The 22723-nt window shown below is 41.0% G+C and overlaps 1 protein-coding gene across 1 annotated transcript; it reads left to right on the top strand.

The window, feature by feature from the left end:
* Nucleotides 1–1829: 1829 nt before the first annotated feature.
* LOC139952623 (uncharacterized) lies at nucleotides 1830–21557 on the top strand. Its single transcript, XM_071951825.1, has 2 exons — nucleotides 1830–2150; nucleotides 19193–21557. The coding sequence occupies exons 1-2, from the start codon at nucleotides 2126–2128 to the stop codon at nucleotides 20365–20367; spliced, it is 1200 nt and encodes a 399-aa protein (XP_071807926.1). The 5' UTR covers nucleotides 1830–2125; the 3' UTR covers nucleotides 20368–21557.
* Nucleotides 21558–22723: the final 1166 nt, after the last annotated feature.

Here is a 22723-nt window from a genome sequence, read left to right as displayed (position 1 = left end):
AGTCATTTCTTTTAGGGTAAAGTTGCTCCATCTTTTTACTCTCAGCCTAACTTTAGCTTTATAATGCGTGGTATTAAAACATGTAAATAACATGGCCGTCATGTTAATAAAAGTCCACCAGTGTCTAATTTTGACGCACATTATGAATACACTATTGTTGTTTTATTTTTGTGCGTGTAGTCTTTGGACAAGAGATAGGCCTAATTGCTCTACCCCCAACTCCACGGATTAAGGGTAATCCGCCTATGTACACAAACCTGGGGATTAAGGCTTCGTTTGTAATTATCACAGCAATCAGAGAGAGGGGTGAGGGTTCCCCCTTAAATCCGCATAGCATGTCAGAGTTCAATCCTTCTGACGATAGGTGGGCCAATGTTGGTTTGCAGTAACAGTTTGGGAAGAGTTTGATTTTGAGTAAGTACCGAACGTGACAAGTGCTTTTAAATGTATCTTAGGGGATACTGCAAGAAGAAGACGTGACTTCAAGACTGAAGCAGTGACTTGTAAATTAAGTTCAAGGTTGCTACACAAAACAAACTCATCCTCTTTTTGTTTCCAATCTTCAAATCTCACCGTAGCAGATGTTTTTGGGGAAACTAAAAAATCAGCAAATTCACGCCTCACGTGGCAACCAGGTTCAAGTTGTTCTTAGTGTATAAGTAGTCGGGGTACCAGACCACTTCATCCTCGTCCCCAGCGGAATTCACTCGTTTACGAATTCGAAACAGGAAACGAAATGTTTCCTTGTTCGAGGGGAGTTTTGCCATTATCCAATCATAGTGTCTTAGGATATTGTTGACAATGTCAGCATGAAATAGCTGTAACATGATCTGCGGTCTTCAAAAGGAAACGATAGATCAAACTCACGAACAAGGAACTAGAGCAAAATTTAATTTTCTTGCTGGGGGTGTGACTTTCTTAAAAGTTCCAGTTTCAAACAAAGGATCTGAGCCGCTACACCAGGAAATGCTAGATCACTTCGGGAGAAAGTTCAGACGGTAAAGTCATTCTGATCAGTTGAATATCGTTTGAACCCCCGTAAATCTTGCACCGGAAACGCTTACAAAAAACCTCTTTTTTAGAAAGCCAAATAATTCCCCCAGGCTAAAACCACTTTTCGATCTATGAGTTTACTTTGTAAACAGGATTAAAACCGGAAACTATCAGAATTGTAGATTTATTTACAGAGAAAGAGGAACTTATCTGTTAAAAAAAAATGCACATTTTTGAAAAGATGATCCATCTTTATTTATCGGAAATCACTTTTCGTACACAACAGTGGGGAGTTTACACTCACAGGAATGCTTGTTTTTAAAAACTTATTATCCACCAGAAATACATATACGTTTTGCACGACTACGTTCACAAAGGGACAGAACTCAAACTTAAAAGAACCTGAAGGCAATATGAAGACGAAAGTTCACTAAAGTTTAGTTGTAGTTGACCCATGGTTGGCCTTACATGGCCATACCATGGAGGAATTACGATAAACTGTCATGAGAAAACAAGAACCGTAGAAAAAGCTACCCTTGAAAGCCCGGTGTCATTACACACCACGTGTAGGAATGCATAAACTACTGTAAATAAACTAGCCAACTGTCAGAAACAGTCGCGTCAATGGCGTATCCACAACAACTCATTTACATACTCCACACACACACACACGTAACGCACCGAGCACCATTCATCAGTTGGCGGGGTTTGTAAATACGATTAACATATCAAAGGAATTGTAGCTCATTATCATTTTTAAGTGAATGGCTGTCAAGCGTTGGAGGGATTTGATTGGTCAGTGTTGCGTGAGGAGTGTCCTCGACGACGCGCTGGTGTAGTAGTGGGACCACGTGCTGGAAGCTCTGGGTTCGCTCTGTGTGGGGGAAGCACGCTCTCTCCAACACTACTGTCAAACCATGAATTCAGTCGATTCATTCTACTATACAACTACAACACGCTATTCGTTAACGCTCCTCGCTTTATCGCACACAACCACGTTGCCAACCGACATTTAAAACCGAAACTATTTGGCTGCCAGCTTTTTTTGTGGCAACAAAGGATCTAGGAACAGTTTTCCAGCCGGATTTTCTCTGCCTGCTGGATAGACTACTGGTAGAGACAGGGAACGTCCATGATGCGTATTTTCAACAAGAAAGGTGAGTTTTGTGAGATGATGTTTTGTTGCTTGTTTTTCTACTTGGTCACCATGCTTTCTAGAAAATATGGTTGGGTCAGGCGATCCGTCAATGGCGTGCAGTAGACACACACACGTTTGTGGCTGTGTGCACGTGTTTATAATTCCTTTACATTTTCAAATGGGCAGTTGGACGTCACACTTGAACGAAGCATTTTTCAAAAAAATGCTAAGAAAAAACCTTGTCAATTCTTTCAACCCTCATCGTCGATGTGTTTTTTTGTTCTACTTTTTCTTTACCTTTGGTTGAAGATGCTTCCTAGGGTAGTAAAACACTTTTGATCATCATGGGTCTGCACGAGGCAAAGTTTCGAATACATGACCATTTAAAGTAGTGTGCATGTAGTAATGTAGAGTCATGGTTCGGAGTTATGGGTATAACGTATAACTCTCTGTATAAAGATAATTATTTGATTTTGTGGATGATGGTCTGTCAATGTTAGTTCATTTATGATGTGATGACATAATCAGTAATGAAGCTATGTAAATTTGTTATAATATTGTTGGTCGTCGCTAGCAGTGCGTCATAGCCATAGAGTGTGTGTTCCCCATTTAGACATGATCAAACAAATGGTTTGTTACTTGTCAACCCATGAAACCACAAGGTTATGACTAGGACCTCGTGGCCTGGGCGTTGTGGCAAGTAACCATTCATATTTAGACGGACAGTCATATAGCGAGATTTGGCGCTGAGCTCCCCGGAAATTGTGTTAAAATTAGCGTTTGAAACTGTCGCCAATGTTCCCTCTGAATGTCACCCCTCCACCCCCCCCCCCCCTTACACACACAAAAAACATGTGATCAAGTGTTTGCAAAACCTTTCAAAGACGTGCTCGATATACCACTACAGTAGTATGTAGCCAACCTAGTGAAGTTTGAAAGTGTTTTACAATTAGTTACGTCATAATGACCACAGCTTTACGGTTCTATAATCTAGATCGATAATTATACAAAAATGCTCAAAGCTGCATTCACTCAAAGCTGCATTCACTCAGTACACACGTAAGGCTTTTTAAAGGCACTGGACACTATTGATAATAACTCAAAATTGTTGTCAGCATAATTTGTTTCAGGCTTTGTATCGAGCAACGGAGAGCATGTTAATGCTATAACAAATTGTGAGAAACATCCTCTTAAATTTCTAATTATTATGCAACTCAAAGCACAGGCATTTTTGCAACAAGGGTGTTTTCATTGTTCACTTCGATAACCAACGATGTGCCCAAATCTTCACAGGTTTGTTATTATTTTTAAGTGGGATTGGGATACAAAAATGAGAATGCTGGTCTTTGACAAATTTACCAAAGGTGTCCTGTGCCTTTAAGACTTTTAGTAATCAAGACTGATCTATAACTCAGATTCTAGTTACCCAAGTCTCAATGCAAGTTAAGTCCATCATCATGCCAGGACTGCGGGTAACCCTCCTGACCCTCACATACCTGTTGATGCTGTGGAAATGTTATTATATTTTGACACACACTGAAATCGGATCAAGGAAAAAACGAACGAGTGGAGAACCATAGAATGTTAAGCCCCTCCAAAACGGGCACAGTCGTAAATTATCAAGACACATTTATTCAAATATACACTTCTGTTAAGTTTAGCAGGCTCAGACTTTATCAGTATGGTGACATTTCTATTCTAGTCCATAAAAACCTGGACTTTTACAACTCCCTTGTGTGTTGACTTTTTGGTTACTGTACTTCTAAAACAGCGGTTGGCATGTGTGTATACTGTGTGCTTCTCCATTGTTCAAACAATTTTGTTAATTCTCACATAAAATATGATGAAGGATCTGTAGGGGGTGTACTACCAGCAACTGTTTGCGTTTATCAAAGAGCAACCGAGAAACAAACAAAAAACTAAGTTAAAACATGAATCATTGAGAATTTTATGACATTGATATAATACATCATGCTCTGCTTTTACGACTCTCGAACACGAAACACAATCGCCTTCCCCCAGAACGCAAACTGCGAGGTCATTTTGTTTGCCCGGGGTGGACTTCACGCAAAGCCCCCAACATTCCTAGCAACACCCGGGGACGCATCATAATTCGATCCCCCATAAATCTGGGATGCAATAAAAGCATATTTTAAAAACGGCAATAGTCTAGTCCAATTTGGGAGCGAGGGTGATGCCACGGGAAAGTGACACAACACCACAAGGTCTAAGCTCAGCGTGATGTGATGGGCTCATGGGTTTATTAGTCTAGCGTTTTGACACAGCATGTCTTTGCAACACCACGTGCTTGTGCCTTCTGTTTCTTGGTTTAAAAAAAAAAAACCGTTACTCTTCTAGGTAACTCTGCTATAATCTACAAGTATCGTTCAATAACACCGGGTTTAAAGGTGGATTACTTTAGTAAAATGTAATCATCTCTAACTGCTTGTTTGGTCTAGTTCATAATTCCAATAAAGCTTTGTAATTTAAATGCCTAAATTTACACAGAGGCATGGGTCCTGTTGCTAAGGATTCGGCTTTGGTTTGTCTTCCAAAAAATTTTTGAATTCATTTTCCAGACCTGAATTTACATACTGGTACCAGCATTGTGACCTTTAAACACAATTGTCGATTTGTCACATGTCGTTCCGTTGGCATTTAAGCACACGATACCATTAAATTTCCTGGTAGGTGGAGATAGTGCCAAATTTCTGCCTCTTGCAGTGTATGCATAAGATAGCTTAATGCCCCTTAACCCACGGCCCACCAGACAACACCTTCATGCTATCATTATCCCCCATACGAACTCATTGTCAACCACCCTTGCTCATTGTGTACACAATATTGGACCACGTTTTTTAAGCTTGGCGTAAGTTGTAAACCCCCCGAAGGCAGGTTGATTTACATTTCTATTGATGCTTCTCTATAGGGAAACGTAGAATGGCAGAACTGTCAGGCAGTCAGGCAATTCCCTTTTTTGTATACTGGGGGTGCATTGAAGAGAAGTCATCTTCAGGCAAATCAATAAGGGTTTATATACTCTGTCAATGTGCAAGACTTTAAAGAGAACGGATTAACGTCTCTTTAAACTTCTCAACTTTAAAGGGACACATTTTTTGAAAGTTGCAAATAACACATTTTTAGTTTTTGTTCCGAACTGTCTGGCCTCTGATTTGGACATTCATTTGAAGTTCAAGAAATTAACTGCTGGTTTTCCTGTTGGGGACGTTTCATTATTGAGAACTTTAGACTTAGTTTTATCGTGGGGCAAATGGTTTTATGGAAAGACTTATGCGAAGAGTTAACTCCGCTTGTCGACATGCTCAATAGCAAATATTTGCATGTTTGTTCTTGTAGGGCGTTAAGTGTACCTTAGGTTGGGAACACTATTTTTTGCTGACGACGTTGCCAAAAAGCAAATCGTTTAGGGGGAGATAAGAGTGTACATTGCTTGTCAAATGGTGATAAGATCTGGTGTCTTTGAAGAATGGAAACCATTTGTTTGGAATTGATTATACAAAATGCAACGCGTTCACCTTTAAAGATAGTAAAAATGCAAAACTCGCCACCCGTGTCGTATACGCGCTTTTGTGGCACGTCAGACTATTTATAACGCCGTCCAACTGGGTTGATACAAAACTCCTGTACTGGAACATAAATGCCAACAAACGGGTCTTTAAGTTATTGGTGTACAGGTTTGGTAGAGCTTACAAAGTAGTCGAAGACGGTGTTCATGTTTTACGTGATGAACCATGTGAAAATTTGGGCTGAATCCGTTGTGTGGGACCATGAGAAAGGTGAAAATAGTGGAACCCATTTCAGCATGTATAGGCATTGTCCATAATTGGGTTGTTACAACCGAAATCAGCTGTTGCATTTGTTAATTAAAGTAGTCATGCCCTACAGTTTTCTAGAATTTCGTCTCAGGGAAAAAATTTGTTTCAAGAAATTTGTTCTAGTACGCCAGTTATTTGAACTAAAAATCTAATAATACTCAATGATTATTTAATTCGGCTTCGTGGTGAACTGTTGCAGACAAAAAGTCTGCTCGATGTACCTGTGCGTCTATGCATGCCAGGCGGTATGGGGTTTCTTTCACCACAGCACACACAAAAGTACGTACAGAAATCGAAAATCTCCTATTCAAAGCGGTGGCAAATTCCAGGCGGTCAGCATCCCAAAACTAATTCCAGCTCTTTTCAACCCCCCTTTGCGTAGCCCTCATTTTTTTCACAGACAATGCACTGCACAAAGGCTACCTGAGATCGGGTCGATTTGTCGTCGGAGAAGCTTGGTGGACACGGTTTGTGTGTGTGTGTGGGGGGGGGGGGGGTGCTTCCCCAGCTAATGGCACGGTACTGGGTGGAGGTTTATGGTGTCTCGAGCTCATGTCAAATTAATGCCCGGATCAGTTGACATTAGCCTCATATGGTGAAGGGCTGCGTACTCCAATAATGATGTCCGTTTTGTCTTGTTCTTTATTTAGGAAGTAAATGCACCGTTGGTGGCGTGCTATAGACTTCATAATTCTAAACCACCCGTTGGGTCGGTGTTTGAACACGATGTCTTTTTTTTAGTTTCGTTTTTATCTACTACTTCCTGGCACGGTTGATTACACATGTCACTGACAGACGGATATACAGAAGACTTGGTAGATCTTGTGTTTTACAAGTTTTGCTGAATTGGCATCCCCAGGCATGATCCGTCATGGGGGCAACGAATGCCATTGCCTCCATGCCCCTTGGGCATTGCCACGGTGCCCTTAAAATGCTACAGTAGAAATTAACAAGTTACTCATGTCACATTTATGTACCCTTGTCCTTTCAAAAACGAAGCATGTCTTTGTTGGTCTAGATGAGGCAAGCTCATGGTTCCTTTTACAAGGTCTCTTTGTTTCACTTGGAGGCAATTTGTTTACCAAGTGAGACCATGGAGAGATGGTGTGGTAGAAACATGCTGGTATTTCATACCCACTTCTTCCACCAACCTCGCCCACTCTTTTTTTATTTCACCCCAAACAGCGAGTCGATTTCTGCTGGTTGGTGATTATTTCACAGTGGACGCTGCATAATTAAAGTCAGTTATTACCGATGTATATATAGGAAAAAGTATAGGCCCCAAAGGAAACCTTCACAGTTTGATTGCTGTTTTACTTTTAACCAACCCGCATGTTTCATTCTACCACCGGTTCATTCATAAAAATGCAAATGAGATGAGACAAAACCATAAACGAGTGACAAGGGCCTAATTATAGAACAGTCTGCTGTCGCCAATTTCATTCATAATTTCCATCTGTTATATGGAAATGGAATTGCATTTCAAAATGTCATTAACTTTCGAGAACATTAACGAACAGTTGTGGAGCTGTGTTTTATTTATTTGCCCCAAGCCTTGAGTGATATGTATCAGACAGTTGGCTAATTTTTTGATATTAATGTTTTGGTTCCTTTCGCCAAAATAATTGTAATTATAGTAGCTGAACCTCTTATTTCACTGTCATGTTATCGCCTTTCATAGTTTTTAAACCAATCTTGGCATTGTATCTCAATATATTGTTACATACGACTGTTTTTTGTGTTTGTCCGCTCACAAGCTCGTTTCCATCCCACCTTGTTCTCTGATCACTTTGTAAAACAAATTACTCCTCTTTATCCAGGAGGACAAACTGGTACCCGTGGGGGACAATTTAAGAAAGTAAATGAGCCTACAGGATGTCAACCAGTGTCTTTTTGTTAGTATAGTGTAACGCGAGCAGGAAACCTAATTCTGTTGTTGCAGGGTTTTTATTTATCATAAAAAAGCCACCACTTCGCAAATAATGAACGATGTAATATCTCGGGTTTCAAATGATTTCATTACATCCGTCACCGACCATCGTAAAATATCGGTAGGAAGTCTTGTACGGCTGGCTATGCGGGTATGTTTTCATTTACTACGGGAAGCCTGCCATCATTACGAAAGGATATCGCGTTCACGAAGAGAAGAGGGGGGGGGGGCGGGGGGAGTCTAAATTAAATCTTTGTGAAGTCTGCAGGCTAGGTGCAGTCAATGGATACTGTACACCATATGGTTTTCCCATTCACTGTTTGTTGGTAACGCTTGAGTACACAGAGCCATATACCCGCAACTGCAAACCTCTTATTGTCATATTACTACGATCTGTTTTGTCATTATTTTTACAATTTGTACGGCGTGTCATAAACCAAGTTTGGTCCAATAACTCATCGGCGAATTTGAGCTCTGAAAGAAAAAGGGCGTGTTGCTAGCTGGCTACCCTGTGAGCATCCATGTGATTAACTTCATTAACACGTGACAAGTATGCACGTTTTGGTTACTCCTCTTTTTTCAGCCATTTATCCACAACTTTTCAAACGGTACGTGTCAATTCCCTGGTTTATCTTTCGTTTTTAGTTGTCATATTGTCGATCAAGTGCTAATGCCGGACTCAGACTCTATTTATTCCTAAAGCCTCTATGAATCAAGTTTTATAATGCGATTGGGTAAACCTACCGCGTGATACCCAGTTAAATGGTGTCACTGGTTTATCAAAGACTACACTTCGTTGTAATATTATCAGGTATCATCGATCAAGTGCTAATGCCGGAATCAGACTCTATTTATTCCTAAGGCTTCTATGAATGATTTCAGTCAACATGACCTGTGCTTACTACCTAGGTATACAAACGTGCCTCAATGAGTTATAACTTCCTTCATTTACGATGGTTAAACGGACCCTGTACTTTGGGGTAAATTTCGAGACTGGGCGTGAGGGCAGTCTGTGAATAGTCCGGACTATTAACAAAAATAACTCTAAAATGGCAATTATGGATCAGGCCTGCTACTTCACGGAGGCAACGGAGGCGATTGCCTCCGTTGCCCCTTGCCATTGCCTTGGTGCCCTTGAAATGCTCCAGTAGAAATTTACAATTTTCTCATAGGGTGTCCTTTGCCAAAGAGAAAATGCCTTGGTGCCCTTGCCCTTTCAAAAACGAAGCATACAGCCCTGATGGATGTTTATCAGTTGTACCAGATCATCGAGAGATCTGACAGAATTTGCAAAATGGGCCTCCAACCACAGTGGTCATTCGATAAAACAATGCACATCTCACTCCACGGCACTTAAGGATTCACATTCGACTCAAAGCACTTCGCAAGGAAGTAAACGAAAAGGAAGTTTCAAGTTTGCTTTGAAAATACTATCACCAACCTCGACCCCATGTGACACAAGCTGTGCCACGTAACTGGCCCTCACGCTACTTTGTAAAAGCTAAACATTATGTGTGACATTACCATTGCAGGTCAGTGATGTCAGCTGCAATACAAAGTTATGCCGGCAGACGTGTATGTTTCGTTTTTGAAAGGGCAATGGCACCAAGGCATTTTCCCTTGATAAAGGGCACTCTATGACTATGAGGAACTTGTAAGTTTCCACTGGATTATTAAGCAAGGGCACCAATGCACGGAGGAAATCGCCTTCGTTGCCTCCTTGAAGCATGTATCATGCTTTAGCCGCGTCTTACACACTCGACGTAAATTATTTAATAAAGGAGTTCGATTAATCAACCATATTGATTCTGTACCTTCAACAGTCGAGCTAATCTAAAGCCTTTTGGAGGTTTTTTGTTACCCCATGCTTAGCTGGACTGGCAACCAGGGGTGATGATTATGTGGACTAGGCATGAAATAGGGCTCGTTAGTCTAGCCTTGTATGGCGTTATCGAGACATTTATTCTGTTAAATTGTATGGTAGCGTCTGACTCTGACCTTGTATGGTGGTTAAAAATAAATAGTGTGTTTTTAGGAACAGTGATTCTGGATCGTTAAAAACTGATTTTTCTGGAATTGTTGCCTGGCTATTTTGCCTAGGGCATTTTTCTTTATTCTTCGTCTAAATGCCAGTAGGAGTTCTGTTGTTGTTTGGACAAGGGAATTGCATAAACTCAGTTTTGCGATGGGCTTGTTGGAATTAATCAAATACCATAGTGTGGTTAAAGGCTCAGGGAAGCGGTTTCGTTTTTTGCTTTGGGTTTGGTACACCGTAACGACACCATGGCGATACCTAGCCACTTGCCTGGTAATACTTCACGGAGGCGATTGCCTTGGTGTCCTTGAATTGAAATGATCCAGAAGAAGTTTACAATTTCCTCAGTGCCTTGGTGTCCTTGTCCTTTCAAAAATGAAGTATCTGTCAGAACAGTATCTCTCTGGCACAACACTGTCTGATGTTTCTATATCTTTATGTTGCCGTCCGGTTGGAGTTTCAATCTGAAACCAAATTAAGTTTTGCTATGTGGGGACTTAACTCTTCAGCAACAATAAACGTATGTCTTTCGTTTGACATTGACATGTGACGTCATTATACTACTCTTGAGCAATGTGTCTCTACTGATACTGACATATCACTACGAGTGCAGAATAAGTTATCCTTGAGTTTGTTTAGACTTCTACTCGTATAGTAGAGCTACACATGCCGTTGACTGATACTTCTGTCATTTCGAACGTAAAGCTCTTATCAACAGATACACATGCATTTCCGCCTTCAGTGTAGCAGTAACTCTATTACAGAAAATTCACCTCATTTGACGACCTTAGTACAAAAAGCTGTCATTTTGTTTTGGGAAGCTAAATAATGGTTTTTCCAGATGGTCTTCCCATGCATGTTTTGTTCTGACGCTGTCAAACGCTTCCTGTGTGAATCAAATAATGTGACTGGCGGAATGGTTGTGTTCTGAAATGGAAATGGCGGTTCCTGACTGTCTATTTGTTTAGAAACTTTTGATATGATAACTTGTTGCACATCCTAAAACTTGTTCAGCTACTTCTGTTTTAGGCCCACTATAATTGATTATAAAACTACTTAGTAATTAGGCATATTCACTGAGTTTAGGTGCAAAATGCGACACAAAATGTCAAAGACCCGAAAGGCCCTTGAATGAACATCGTCTATCAAACTTTGATGATAAAAATATAAAAGTAGGATAAATAAGAGAAAACATAATGGTTGAAACGGGTTCAATCGTTCAATCACAAGTGGGTGAACTGTAGTGGGAAAACTCTGTACTAAAGGGACACAGGAAAGGGCAAATAAATCGCTTCACCAATCCGATTCAAAATGAATGATTTTGGACTTCTTTGGACTTCCAAAAGACCATCGCCCAAGGTGTTTTTCGGCTCCATCAAGATTGGAGTAAACTTCCGACTGATTACTTCGTATACAAACACCAGTCTGGTCCCCGTAGATATGTTATTTGACTTCCGTACACCAAACCACCGGATGAACAAATTATCAGATTATCTCGCCGATTTCAGTTACTGAATTCAAGTTTTCTTGGTCATTTTTTCAACGTCATTGAGTCACGATGAACGAGCCCTCTAAAGTGGCTAAGGGAACCGAGGTAATGTATTCATTTTGGTCTGAAATGAGTCAGACGGTTTAAAGGGGCAGATTTCAGTAATAATAATGTCATTCAGTGATTCTAATTGATCTACCTGTCAAAACCCAACCACGTGTCAGCTTGCATCAGCTGAAATCAACCCGACAAGGGCAATGGTGTCTTGGAACAAAACTTGAGTCTGGACCGTTTGCGTCCTAAATTTCCGGTCACTCTTTTATGACGTCTTCCGCAGTTAACCTATAATAACCAGCAATTGTAACTTCCGTGAGCGTGTTTATCAGCAAGGACAATGGGGGCTAAGGGACTCTAGAAGGATACCTTAGGGATCCTCGGGGATGGTTTTGACTGCTGCCTCCGTGATGTAACGCAATAAAGGCAAACGATAACCTCACCTGTTGACGACTAGTTGGGGAATCATTTTATCATTAAGATTGAATTCCGGGTTACGGATTTCTCGTCATGTCAGTGTTCTTTCGTTTCATCAAGGTATGGCGAGAATGCAGGATATTGGGTGTCTTACTCTTACGCGAGCCTGTTATTATGCATGGCGTTAGGGGGCATGGTAAACGTAGCGTGGCTCCTTATCGCATTACTACACGTTTACCGTTACTGCACATGGGGCATCTGTCATAATAGCAATGGCCACAGAGATAGGAACAAATAAAGGTGACAAACTGTTACCCTGCTTAAGTCCACACTTGTGGTTTATGCTTACTAATCAACTAGTGCTAATTATTGAACACGCTGTCACAGTTGCACCCCAGACAGTGCTAATACTTCATTGTTTTGTGCAAATTGGCAACGCGTGCCAAACGAATGGACATGAGTTGACAACAGCTGTGGGTGAGGGTATAGTTGTACAAAAAAAAACAGTCCATAGGCTCTGTTGTCTTTCAGTTATAATTCAGTTTACCGATGAGGAAAACTACAAATAGAGTTGAACTTTGTGGTTGTGGCAAGTTCCGGGTGTAGCTGACAGCGAGTTTGAAAATATTGACGCGTCAACTGATAATGTTTACTCTGTTCACTCTAGTGTTAACTGCTTATTAATAATTCTCATTGTATATTAACACCATTGAATGATTATTGACTTGTCAAGTAATCACATGCAGTGAATGAATTGAAACGAATCTTTCTCTTTTGTTGAAATTTCCTTCTCTTAAAGGAACACGTTGCCTTGGATCGGTCGAGTTGGTCTTTGAAAAGCGTTCTATAACCGTTTGTTATAAAATTGGTATGGTTAGAAAGATGTTGTAATAGTAGAATACAATGATCTCCACAAATATGCCTCGAAATTGCGTGGTTTTCGTGTTACCTCGTAGACAAACACGGTCGGCCATTTATGGGGGTCAAAAACTTGACTCCCATAAATGGCCGACCGTGTTAGTCCGCGACGTAAAATGAAAACCATACAATGTTGAGTGCTACTTGTGTGGATCATTGTATTCTACTTTTACAACATCTTTCTAACCATATGCATTTCATAACAAACGGTTTCAAACGCTTTTCATATAGACCAACTCGTCCGATCCAAGGCAACGTGTTCCTTTAAACCGTCACTTTATTTGCATCCCCTGCCATGCTGGTCTGTAGTGTATGCTTAGTTTTTGGAAAGGCAAAGGTACCAAGGCATTTCTCCTTGGTAAAGGGCCCACACCTATGAAATGCTCCCTACTGGAGCATTTTAAGGGCACCAAGGCAATGACCAGGGTGCATTAAGGCACCGTGAAGTATCAGGCCTCCTCGTGTTTCCATACTAATATTGTTGGTTAACAAACTGCAATGTCGTGGATCTATTCAGTAACTGCACAATGAGTTACTTCTGTCTGTCAATGTCATACACAATTTTTCGCGGCTCGTCCTTCCGTCCCGGAAAAGCTCGACCCCCTTCACACGAGTGTCCTTTATCTACCCCCTCTATGATTTCGGTTTCGACCAGCCAGCCAATTGAATTTGAAATATCAATTATTAAGACACGTGTTCCGTTTTTTTCGAGAGGCCTTTTGTTCTCGAGTCGGTTTGGAAGTTTCTTGGTCTTTTCAAAAAATCAGCCTCTCTTTGGCATCTCTCTTCACTTGAAGTACCTTCATCCTTTGCTCCCCGTACGGCATCAAGATCTCCTTGGTTTCGGTTTCAAACCATAGGCAGTCCGAGCACGGAGGAAGGTTCGAGGGAGACAGATAGTTGTATTTTTGACACGTGTTCCGATCCGTGTTCGATAAAGCCTCTTGTATGCCACGTGGTGCCACGTTCGCGGTGTTATTGTTACTCCGTTTATACAGTCATGGAGCGGATTGTTCTCGGTACCGGCTGCTGTCATAACGGCCTGGCGAGCTCCAGAAAGTCTCGTCTCTCATAGTCGTTATTATTTGCTGGGGGTTTGTTTTGTTGTATGGATATGCAAACAGTGAAACAAGTGTATTTAACTAGAGATGTGTGTTTTTGTTTTGTGACACCATAATGGTCTGTGGGCAATTTGATGTACTATTTGAGGCGAAATGACGATCTGATGAGGCGAAATTGAACTTTAAAAATGTCAATCAAGTCTCTCTGCGTTTGAAGTGTGAATATGCATCCATGTTCTTGTTTTTTTCATCAAATGGACACAATCTTGAGACGTAGGGCTACCCGCCCGACGGCAAAACAGAATGTTAGACTCGCATACAAATTACTTTCGGATTTGTGAATGGCTCAAATAAACACCAACACATTGAAGTTGCTGTAGCTATATCAACATAAATTCATTTTGGCAACAAAAACAAAATCATTAATAGATCGTTTTCGTATCCCATTTAGTTCTACTTGTTGATATACCAAAGCTAGTCAATACGTTTCTCGCCTGCGTCTGTGCAGAATCATGGTATCCCCAAACCATATTGACAGCTACTCGATAACTAAAACCATTGAACCTTATGGTAGACAAGAGGTAAATGCATTGTCTCCATATCATCGTGTCTAAATACAATAGAATCTGGTCTCTCTTTGGTCTCTCTTCAGTCCTCTCTGATGGGCACCGCAGCCGCTGTTCCTCGGCTCGTTTTTTTCCTCTCTCCGGTCTGAAAACATCAGCAGGTGCAGGTGACACGCGCATTGTGGTTTCGTATTTCAAAGGAGTTGTTGTCGTGGATGTTATTTTTGTTTGCTTGATATCTAATGGAATTTTGAGAAAAGAGACAGAGCGTGGCACCCGTCGACAGCAAAAAATAGGCATTCAATTCATCAGAAGCCCCTGACCATTGCCCTAGTCGTTGGTTGGCTTTACTCAATAATGCATCATGGCCCCAATTTTACAGAGAGCAAAAAATATTGTTAAACAAAACCAAGTTGAATATCAGCTACATTTTGTTGACCTATTATGTCAAATGGTATTTCTGCTGGTAGCCTTATTATATAACTTACAGGAATGTAACCCATTGTGCTTAGCACTGTGCTTAGAGCACATATACTTTATACAAAAACAGTTCTATAAAATTGGACCCGTGTGACAAGTTGTAGGCTAGCCTATCTAGGTTCAATATTGAATAATCATAAAACTGCAACAAATAAATTGACATTGTCATTGCAAACTCCTTACCAAAGATTGGCAATGAACTGACGTGTGACGTCACGACCAGCACAGTCATATAAGGCATGCTTGTATTTGACACAGTTTAACATTGTAGGCCTATATACATCATCTCGCTTATGTGTACACAAAGTGTCACAATAACTATCAATTTCTATTAATGAATTGGCCGGGAAATCTGCTTGACGTGCATTGTCGTCGTTGCTAATGTAAAAATCCCAGACAAAATGAAATACAACGCCCTCTCTACTCGATGGGAACAAATCCCACCTATAATTCAATCAGGAAAAACCTTATTATCACTTGACATACATCTACACTGAGTATATTGTTTCCTTTGAAATTGAATTCATATGTTTGAACACTTTTAATCATGGCTCGGGATGAGCTACACGTTGTTGTATGTGCGAGGAGGGGAATGTAGCGAGAACATTGGGAGTGGATGTGACGTTTCGTCCTAGGCGTTTTGGGGATAATTTTACCGCGTCTGCGTTAGCATCGTCTTCGTTTATTAGATGACACTAATTCAAACGGGATGGCACTTGCCTATAATTTATAAGAGGTAGTTGGATTTAGGTTTGTTTCTTAGTTGCAGTGGTTAAGATCAGATGATCCCTAATAGCAATACACAATCTGAGAATTATTTTACTGACTCACTGAGTAAACGCTTCTCAGAATACAAATGTTTAGTGAGCCATTCTTGTTTGCTCAAATACTCTTACCACAATTGTTGAGAATAGACGTAAGCGTTATTATTATTAGCCTATTGCACACAAATCAACATGACAACGACACAGTGTTACGTTAACGCATCTTTATCGAGCCAGCATGGATATCAGTGAGTTTGACAAAATAATAATGACGTAACGTCTTTTGCAGCACCACGTTTTGCACAACATGTGTTTTCCCAATAAGCGGTTATGCAAAATTAAATGCCCGATTTCGAAATGTAATTGCACAATAATTCAACATGGCACCAGCTGTAGTCGACAGCTCTCGCACTCTTGTCTCATTTCACTGAATATAGATTTATCTCTCCACACTGGGATCGGAAGAGGCTGTTGTGATGATTGTATTTTTTAACACATAATTCCAAGGTGTCCAGGAGGCTTGTTGTGGCCGAACTGTGGTCTGGCTGGCCATTGTAAAGTTTTCAATACAATTGTTATGATTATGGATATCTATAGTACTAGTCACACTTGGATGGTTTATTCCTCTCGCCATGTGGTTTTAGGAACAGAACACTTTCTCTCCCGTCTCGGTGAAAAGGAGATGGCCCAGTTCAGACAACAGCTGTGACCATCTTCGATTTGCATGTTGTTCTAATTGTGTTCTATTTTTACAACTTCATTTATTTATTTATTTATCTGTATAAATAGATGCGTAACCTTCAGAGCGTGAGGTAACAAATATAATTGAAATCAAACAAGAGAACTTTTTAAAGTAAAATTAAACTCATTTTCCTCGTATTATATTATATTATAACGATTTGGGGACTTTTTCTTGGTAATTTATGGGTCACCATATGGGTGTTAAAGTGAGGTTATTTATAGCACTGCACATTTTGATAACGACTCTAAACATACCGGATGAAATTATCTGGACACATCGAAGAGAGTTGTCGTTGGCGCTTTGCTGCCAGCGAAGCAGTGAAATAATCATAATTTATTTTGATGAACCTAAACTATTTTGACCAACTGCGGTCAGTTACACACTCAATGGTTTGGGAATGAGCATGTGTACTAGTTGTCTAGATTATAGTTTTAATCAGATAGTTTGTGCAAAAATTATGTCAAATTGAATGTTATTCATTTATTTTCAAGGACATTTTTGGACAATATTTCCCGTTGCACGATTTGAAACACCAAGTCAAGCCTGTATGCTACGTTTTCAAAGGGGCGAGGGCACCAAGGCATGTTTTCATTTGTAACGGGCATCCCATATGAGGAAACCAGGGGGGGGGGGGGCATCGTGAAATAAGGCATCCAGAGGTTGGATATAAATATCTGCTTAATTTGCTCTGCTTAGAGCCAGGCTTTCCTATAAGTCAATGTGTCTAAGACACTACAAGTCTATGGACTGACTCCTAGTTCTACCAATGTATCTTTAACACACGCTGGTAACCAAGCGTGCAGCCAACATGTATCCGCACCTTACAATTATACGCAACCTCGGAACCTGGATGAAATTCATTGTTGACAAAATATTAATATAACCTTCAGCATGGATTCAGTTTACAAGAACTGCAATTGATAAAACATCAGTCGTAGAACTAGGATCAAAGGGTGTCCAGTGGCGAGGGGCCGCCGTATTAAGGCACGTGGGAACCGGGGGACGAAGCGTCGCTAGGGCACCCCTTGGATGTCGCTGAAGGTGCCAAGCCCTCCTGTGTCGTCTGTCTGTCTTCGGTCATATACTAAAGACGTTATTTATTACATGCGCGTATCAGGGGGTCAGGTTTTCAGACAATGCGTTCCTCGAGCGTGTATTAGGTTCAGGGACTATGCGTGAACCCTAAGTAATTAATACTTGTAGCCATTTTAATCATGTACAGTGGTTACGGCAGACCCAAGGTACAATGGCAATACCAGATGATAAGACACAGTAATATATTTGATAACGGTGATTCTATTGGTAGTGAGTCCGCATTACGTTAAAATCATTTATTAATATCTCAGCCAAAATACTATTCATATCGTAGGTCTTCATACATCAATGGGTGGCCTTTATTGGTATCGTGTTCCCCAAACCACAATGAGATTGTCGGTGATTTATTTGCAATTGCTAGGAAGTCGGCATTAGGTTTTAATCATGCTCCTTTAATAAAGTCTCAGCCAAAATACTCGTAGGTTTTCGTATATACAAATGGTTGTCCTTTCTTGTTTGCATGATGGCATGTCCCCCCCCCCCCATTCGTTGCTTAATGCGGCCTCTTTGAGATCTACTAACCCCCTCTACACAAACTGTAAATCCATTACCAACTTGGTAGGCTGAACGGTTTCCCAACTACCTCAAATTCTTAGTATAGGCCCTGTGGGAAGTCCTCGAGTTGCGAAAGATGGTAAAGCTATTTCCTTCTGAGAACCTGATTCCTTCCTAAATGCCTGGGGACTGGGAGACCCTGATGGCCTGGCCTGATACTGCCAGCACTTCCCGCTATCCCAAGGGAGGCACCTGTCTGGGTTTGAACCCTGGGTTCATAAGGCCAAATAACAATAAAAACATGTTCAGTGTCCCCGCCCGCTTTTATTTTAGATCCCGCCTCATTTTTAATTTTTTATTTTATTTTTTACCCCCCCACCCCACCCCCCCCCAAAAAAAAAAAAAATTAACGATCTGAGACAAACGAAATTGACTTTGAAAAAAAAACACGGTTGTCTTTAAGTGCATGGCGGCCATTTAAAGAGAAGAGAAGAAAAAGGCCCTCGTTCCTTTTTTCCCCCAAAAGGCAGGACGTTAAACATGTTTTCTTGTTTGCCTATAACCGAGTCGAGCTGCATAAGGAAATGACTCCAAATAATATTGTCGTTGTGTAAATCTAATTGCTTCTCCAATAGTTGCCAACACGATGTATCCCTGAATGACTGTAGTGTAGTTTCTGTTTCATTTCCATGAATGCTGAGGTCGTACTTATTATGTTGAAGCTGTATGAATTTATAAAAGAAAAAGCGATTTCAGTTTTGTTTATATTTTTATTTATAAGCCCTTTTTTTTTAAACACATAAGTGTGAGAAAGTTTTGATATGAAGGTGTCTATTAGAGCATCTTATTGTATCAAATTTGAAGGGTACATTTATCATCCATTTATGAGCTTAACTCATTACATTTGATTATTTTATTGTTATGATAATCAATCACAGTGCTTTTCAGGCACGATACTTTAAGGAGGCAGCGAAGGCAATTGCCTCTATGCCCATTGAAATGCTCCAGTAGAAACTGACAATTTCCTCAAAGGGTGCCCTTTAACTAAGGAGAAATTGCATTGGTGCCAAAGCCCTTTCAAACCCGAAGCTATAACAGGCATGATTTTTGTTTTATTTTGTCTTGGTCTTTTTAAACAGTTTAAATAATAATGTGCTTTATTTTTGTTTGACTCCACAGCTACTGTGAAGATTCATTCCAACGGAAACACTACCCCAACAGATATGTCCACTGCTGCTGACGCCGCCGGAGCCGGCGTGATCCACCACAAGAAATTCCGTCCATCCGGCGGCATCGCTCCGGCCTCCACCGGCATGGCAACCAAGAAACGCCGTGGCAATCTCCCCAAGGAAGCTGTCAACATCCTGAAGCTGTGGTTATACGAACACCGCTACAATGCCTACCCCAACGATCAAGAGAAACTTCACCTGGCTAGAGTCGCCAACTTGACTCTTCTACAGGTGTGTAATTGGTTCATCAACGCCAGAAGAAGGATCCTCCCTGACATGATCCGAAGAGAGGGGAGAGACCCGGACAAGTTTACCATCAGCAGACGCTCACCTGGGAAGATTAACGGGCAATCAGACGAAGAGGGGGTGGAGGATGGACAAGGAAGTCCAGAAGAAGCCAAAGCTCATGCTCGTATCAACTTAGATGAATCCAGTAGACTATCTGACAGTGGTAATGAAGCTGATACATCATCAATGAGTGCCAGTGGGTACGACTCACCCCCTTATGAGTCTGATGGGTACTCAGAGGGCGCCCCCTCGCCACGCCCATCTCCGTATATTCACGAGCATAACAAACGCACAGAATTTACTCCCAATGACCTCGTGTGCATGGAGAGGGATGTATCCAGCCCATCTCTGAGCGATGCAGGATCAACAAGCGCAGGTCGAGTTTGTAGCCCTGTATTAGCACCACCAAGCCAATACCATTCATCACCTCTCACAATGCTACCCTCCTCGTCTCCCTTGAACTATCCAAACGCATACCAGTACATCAGGGCACCAATGGACCTCACCTTATCTAGAGGGTCAAACTTTCCCTGTATGCCACTGTCCCATCAACACACCGAGTTATACCGTCACCTAAGTCAGACACAAGAGGGCGCTAAACTTCCGGTTCATAACAATGCGCACGCAGCATCGTCCCAGCTGCCTTCACAAACCCCACCGCCTTCTCCACCTAGGGACTCGTCGCCCCAGCTACGCCCCTCACCACCGCCTACTAAGATGGAGACTGATACATTCAGTCGGTTTTACATGCTTGTGGATGCTGCCATATCGAGACGAGAGTGTGAGCAAGAGGTGCCGCATTCAGGTCACTATAATCAAGCTCTTGTGTGCCTGTGATATTCATTCATAAGAACACCTGACACTGTGTATAGAACCCCTTGCATGTGACGTCACTCGCTCAATAAGCGCCCTCACTGGGGACAACAAACGCCCTCACTGGGGTCAAAGGACGCAAATCATGTGGTCGTTAGCTGTTCTTAGTGAGCTTGAACCCATCTTTGTAGCGGTCTGCGTCTTGCAAGAGGGTCTATTTGGGACCACCAATAAGTGGAGAACAACCTAACTGTGACCTTGATCACATTGTGCTGGATGCCATTCTGCCTCTGAACTAAAGCACAATACGGAAACAAATGACTTGTCTCCTTTGTATATTCTTCCGTAATAACAGAATGCATTACAATTTTAAACTGACAAACGCAAGAAAAGAAACAATTTACGTAAGTGGAACTGTGACCATGATGAAAATGTGGTCTAAATGAGAATGTGGTCCAAATGAGGATGTGGTCCAAATGAGGATGTGGTCCAAATGAGAATGCGACCTCCTGAGAACCAAATCAGTGCAGTTTTTGTTATTGTCCATAACCTCGCCCGGTTGCCAAAAACAATTTTGTACACAAACACTTCCAACCTTTCAGTGGTTATCTAAACATCAAGTGCCTTTCTGTCAACATATTTTCGATATTGACCAAACAATTTGTTAGCTATGATATCATTTTTGAAGTCACCAATGTAAATTATTATTTACCAACATATGCTCTTTGGGTTTTGAGCTTGCCCTCTCGGCCCCTCACCAGTTCGACTGTGAAGTGGTTATAAATACATTTGGGTCAGCTTTCAATATTGATTCATAATTGCTGATAAAAAAAAAGCCAGGTGACAAGCAAAGTATTGAAAGATGTCTCTACTCCCTTGTGATGCAATGAACCGCATTCCATTGACTTTAAAATCATCAAAAATTGATTGTTTCAATCAATTATGCAATAATTTTTCCAAACTGACAAGCTGCCTCTAATAATTTGTATCTAAATTTCATACTTTTGCAGGAAAACGAAAGTGACTTTGTTGTAATTCTTGTTGCAAAAAATACTATGTAATTCTTTTTCTTGTCTTAAATTTTGTACAATAATAAATCCAATTTGAATTTTTCTTTTTATTGATGAAGTTGCTTATTTTGCTCAAAGTCGATTTATATCTATTTCTTCCTTTTTTGACACTTTCCTTTTTGTCTGGTTTTGTGATTTAGAATATGTTTTTAGATCTAGAAGAATGATCTTTGTGAAATATATCTGAGTTTGTAGACTGTTATTTTTACCGTCTCTCTGTTTGAAAACAATATTGGATTTAGAAAAATAAAACTACTAGTATGTATATTACATATCACTGATTCCAATGTCTTCAGTTTGTTCTCTTGTTACAAATTGTAGCCTCATAAAGTACGTGTGTTCCATAACTAGTTATACTAGACTTTAAAGGAAAACTGGCTGAAGTCGAAATCCCCAAGAGAATAGCAACTTTGTTATGATGGTTTCCTAGTACATGTACATGTATACACTAATTTAGGTGCCATACTGTTTGTCCTCCGAACATCGGTTTCATAACAGTGATTTTGGGTGCGTTGGTTTAGCTTCCCTGGGTCGACCCCGGTCTGCCCCGGTAGTTCGAATAGCTTTGACGGGGCTCACCCGGGTCAGCCCCCAGTGCCCTGCTTGTGGAGTGGGTCACTTGGGGATGACCTGTCGTACATGCCGTCACCACGAGAGGGCGAGTGTGATTGTTCGATTAGCTCTTGTCAGGGACTCACCCGAGTGAGCACTGCGGGGTTGACCCAGGGAATCTAAACGAACGCACCCATAAATGTGAGATGGCATCACCATGATGGCTGGTACAACCACCCAGCCACTCCACGGCAACACGGGTCAAGTAGAAAGCTTACATGAGAAAAGCAAAATACAGAGATGAGCTGATTTGCCATAATACGGAATAAGCGTAAAAAGAGGCAAATATTTGACATGTTATATCATTCACACCTACACCAAGTATGTATTTGAAACGGACAAAACGCCCTCATTAGCCAGAAATGATGACAAGAAATCACAAATTTCGAGTTAGGCTGTTTAAAAAGCACCGATCAGCAAGCATGAAATGTCATAATCAAGTTATCCTGATAATGCACGGGAATTCACGTGAGCCACACCTGTTGGTTATAACTTATGACTTCATTATTAGGCAACAGTTCATCACACAGAAATCAAACCCATTGAACAAAAAATACCATTGAGTCAAAATCGTCCATGGGTGACAAGCAGTGTATTTGGTCTATGCCTATGTCACGTTCGTTTTAGTTGTAAAAGTTTAGGCGCCAAAACTTGAGTCATTCATGCTGATGTTCCATTCAATGAAAGTCAGTGCAGTG

This window comes from Asterias amurensis, chromosome 20 (assembly GCF_032118995.1).
Source record: "Asterias amurensis chromosome 20, ASM3211899v1".
Taxonomy (NCBI): domain Eukaryota; kingdom Metazoa; phylum Echinodermata; class Asteroidea; order Forcipulatida; family Asteriidae; genus Asterias; species Asterias amurensis.
The sequence above is the reverse complement of the archived record's forward strand: the minus strand, read 5'-3'. Positions and strand labels throughout refer to the sequence as shown.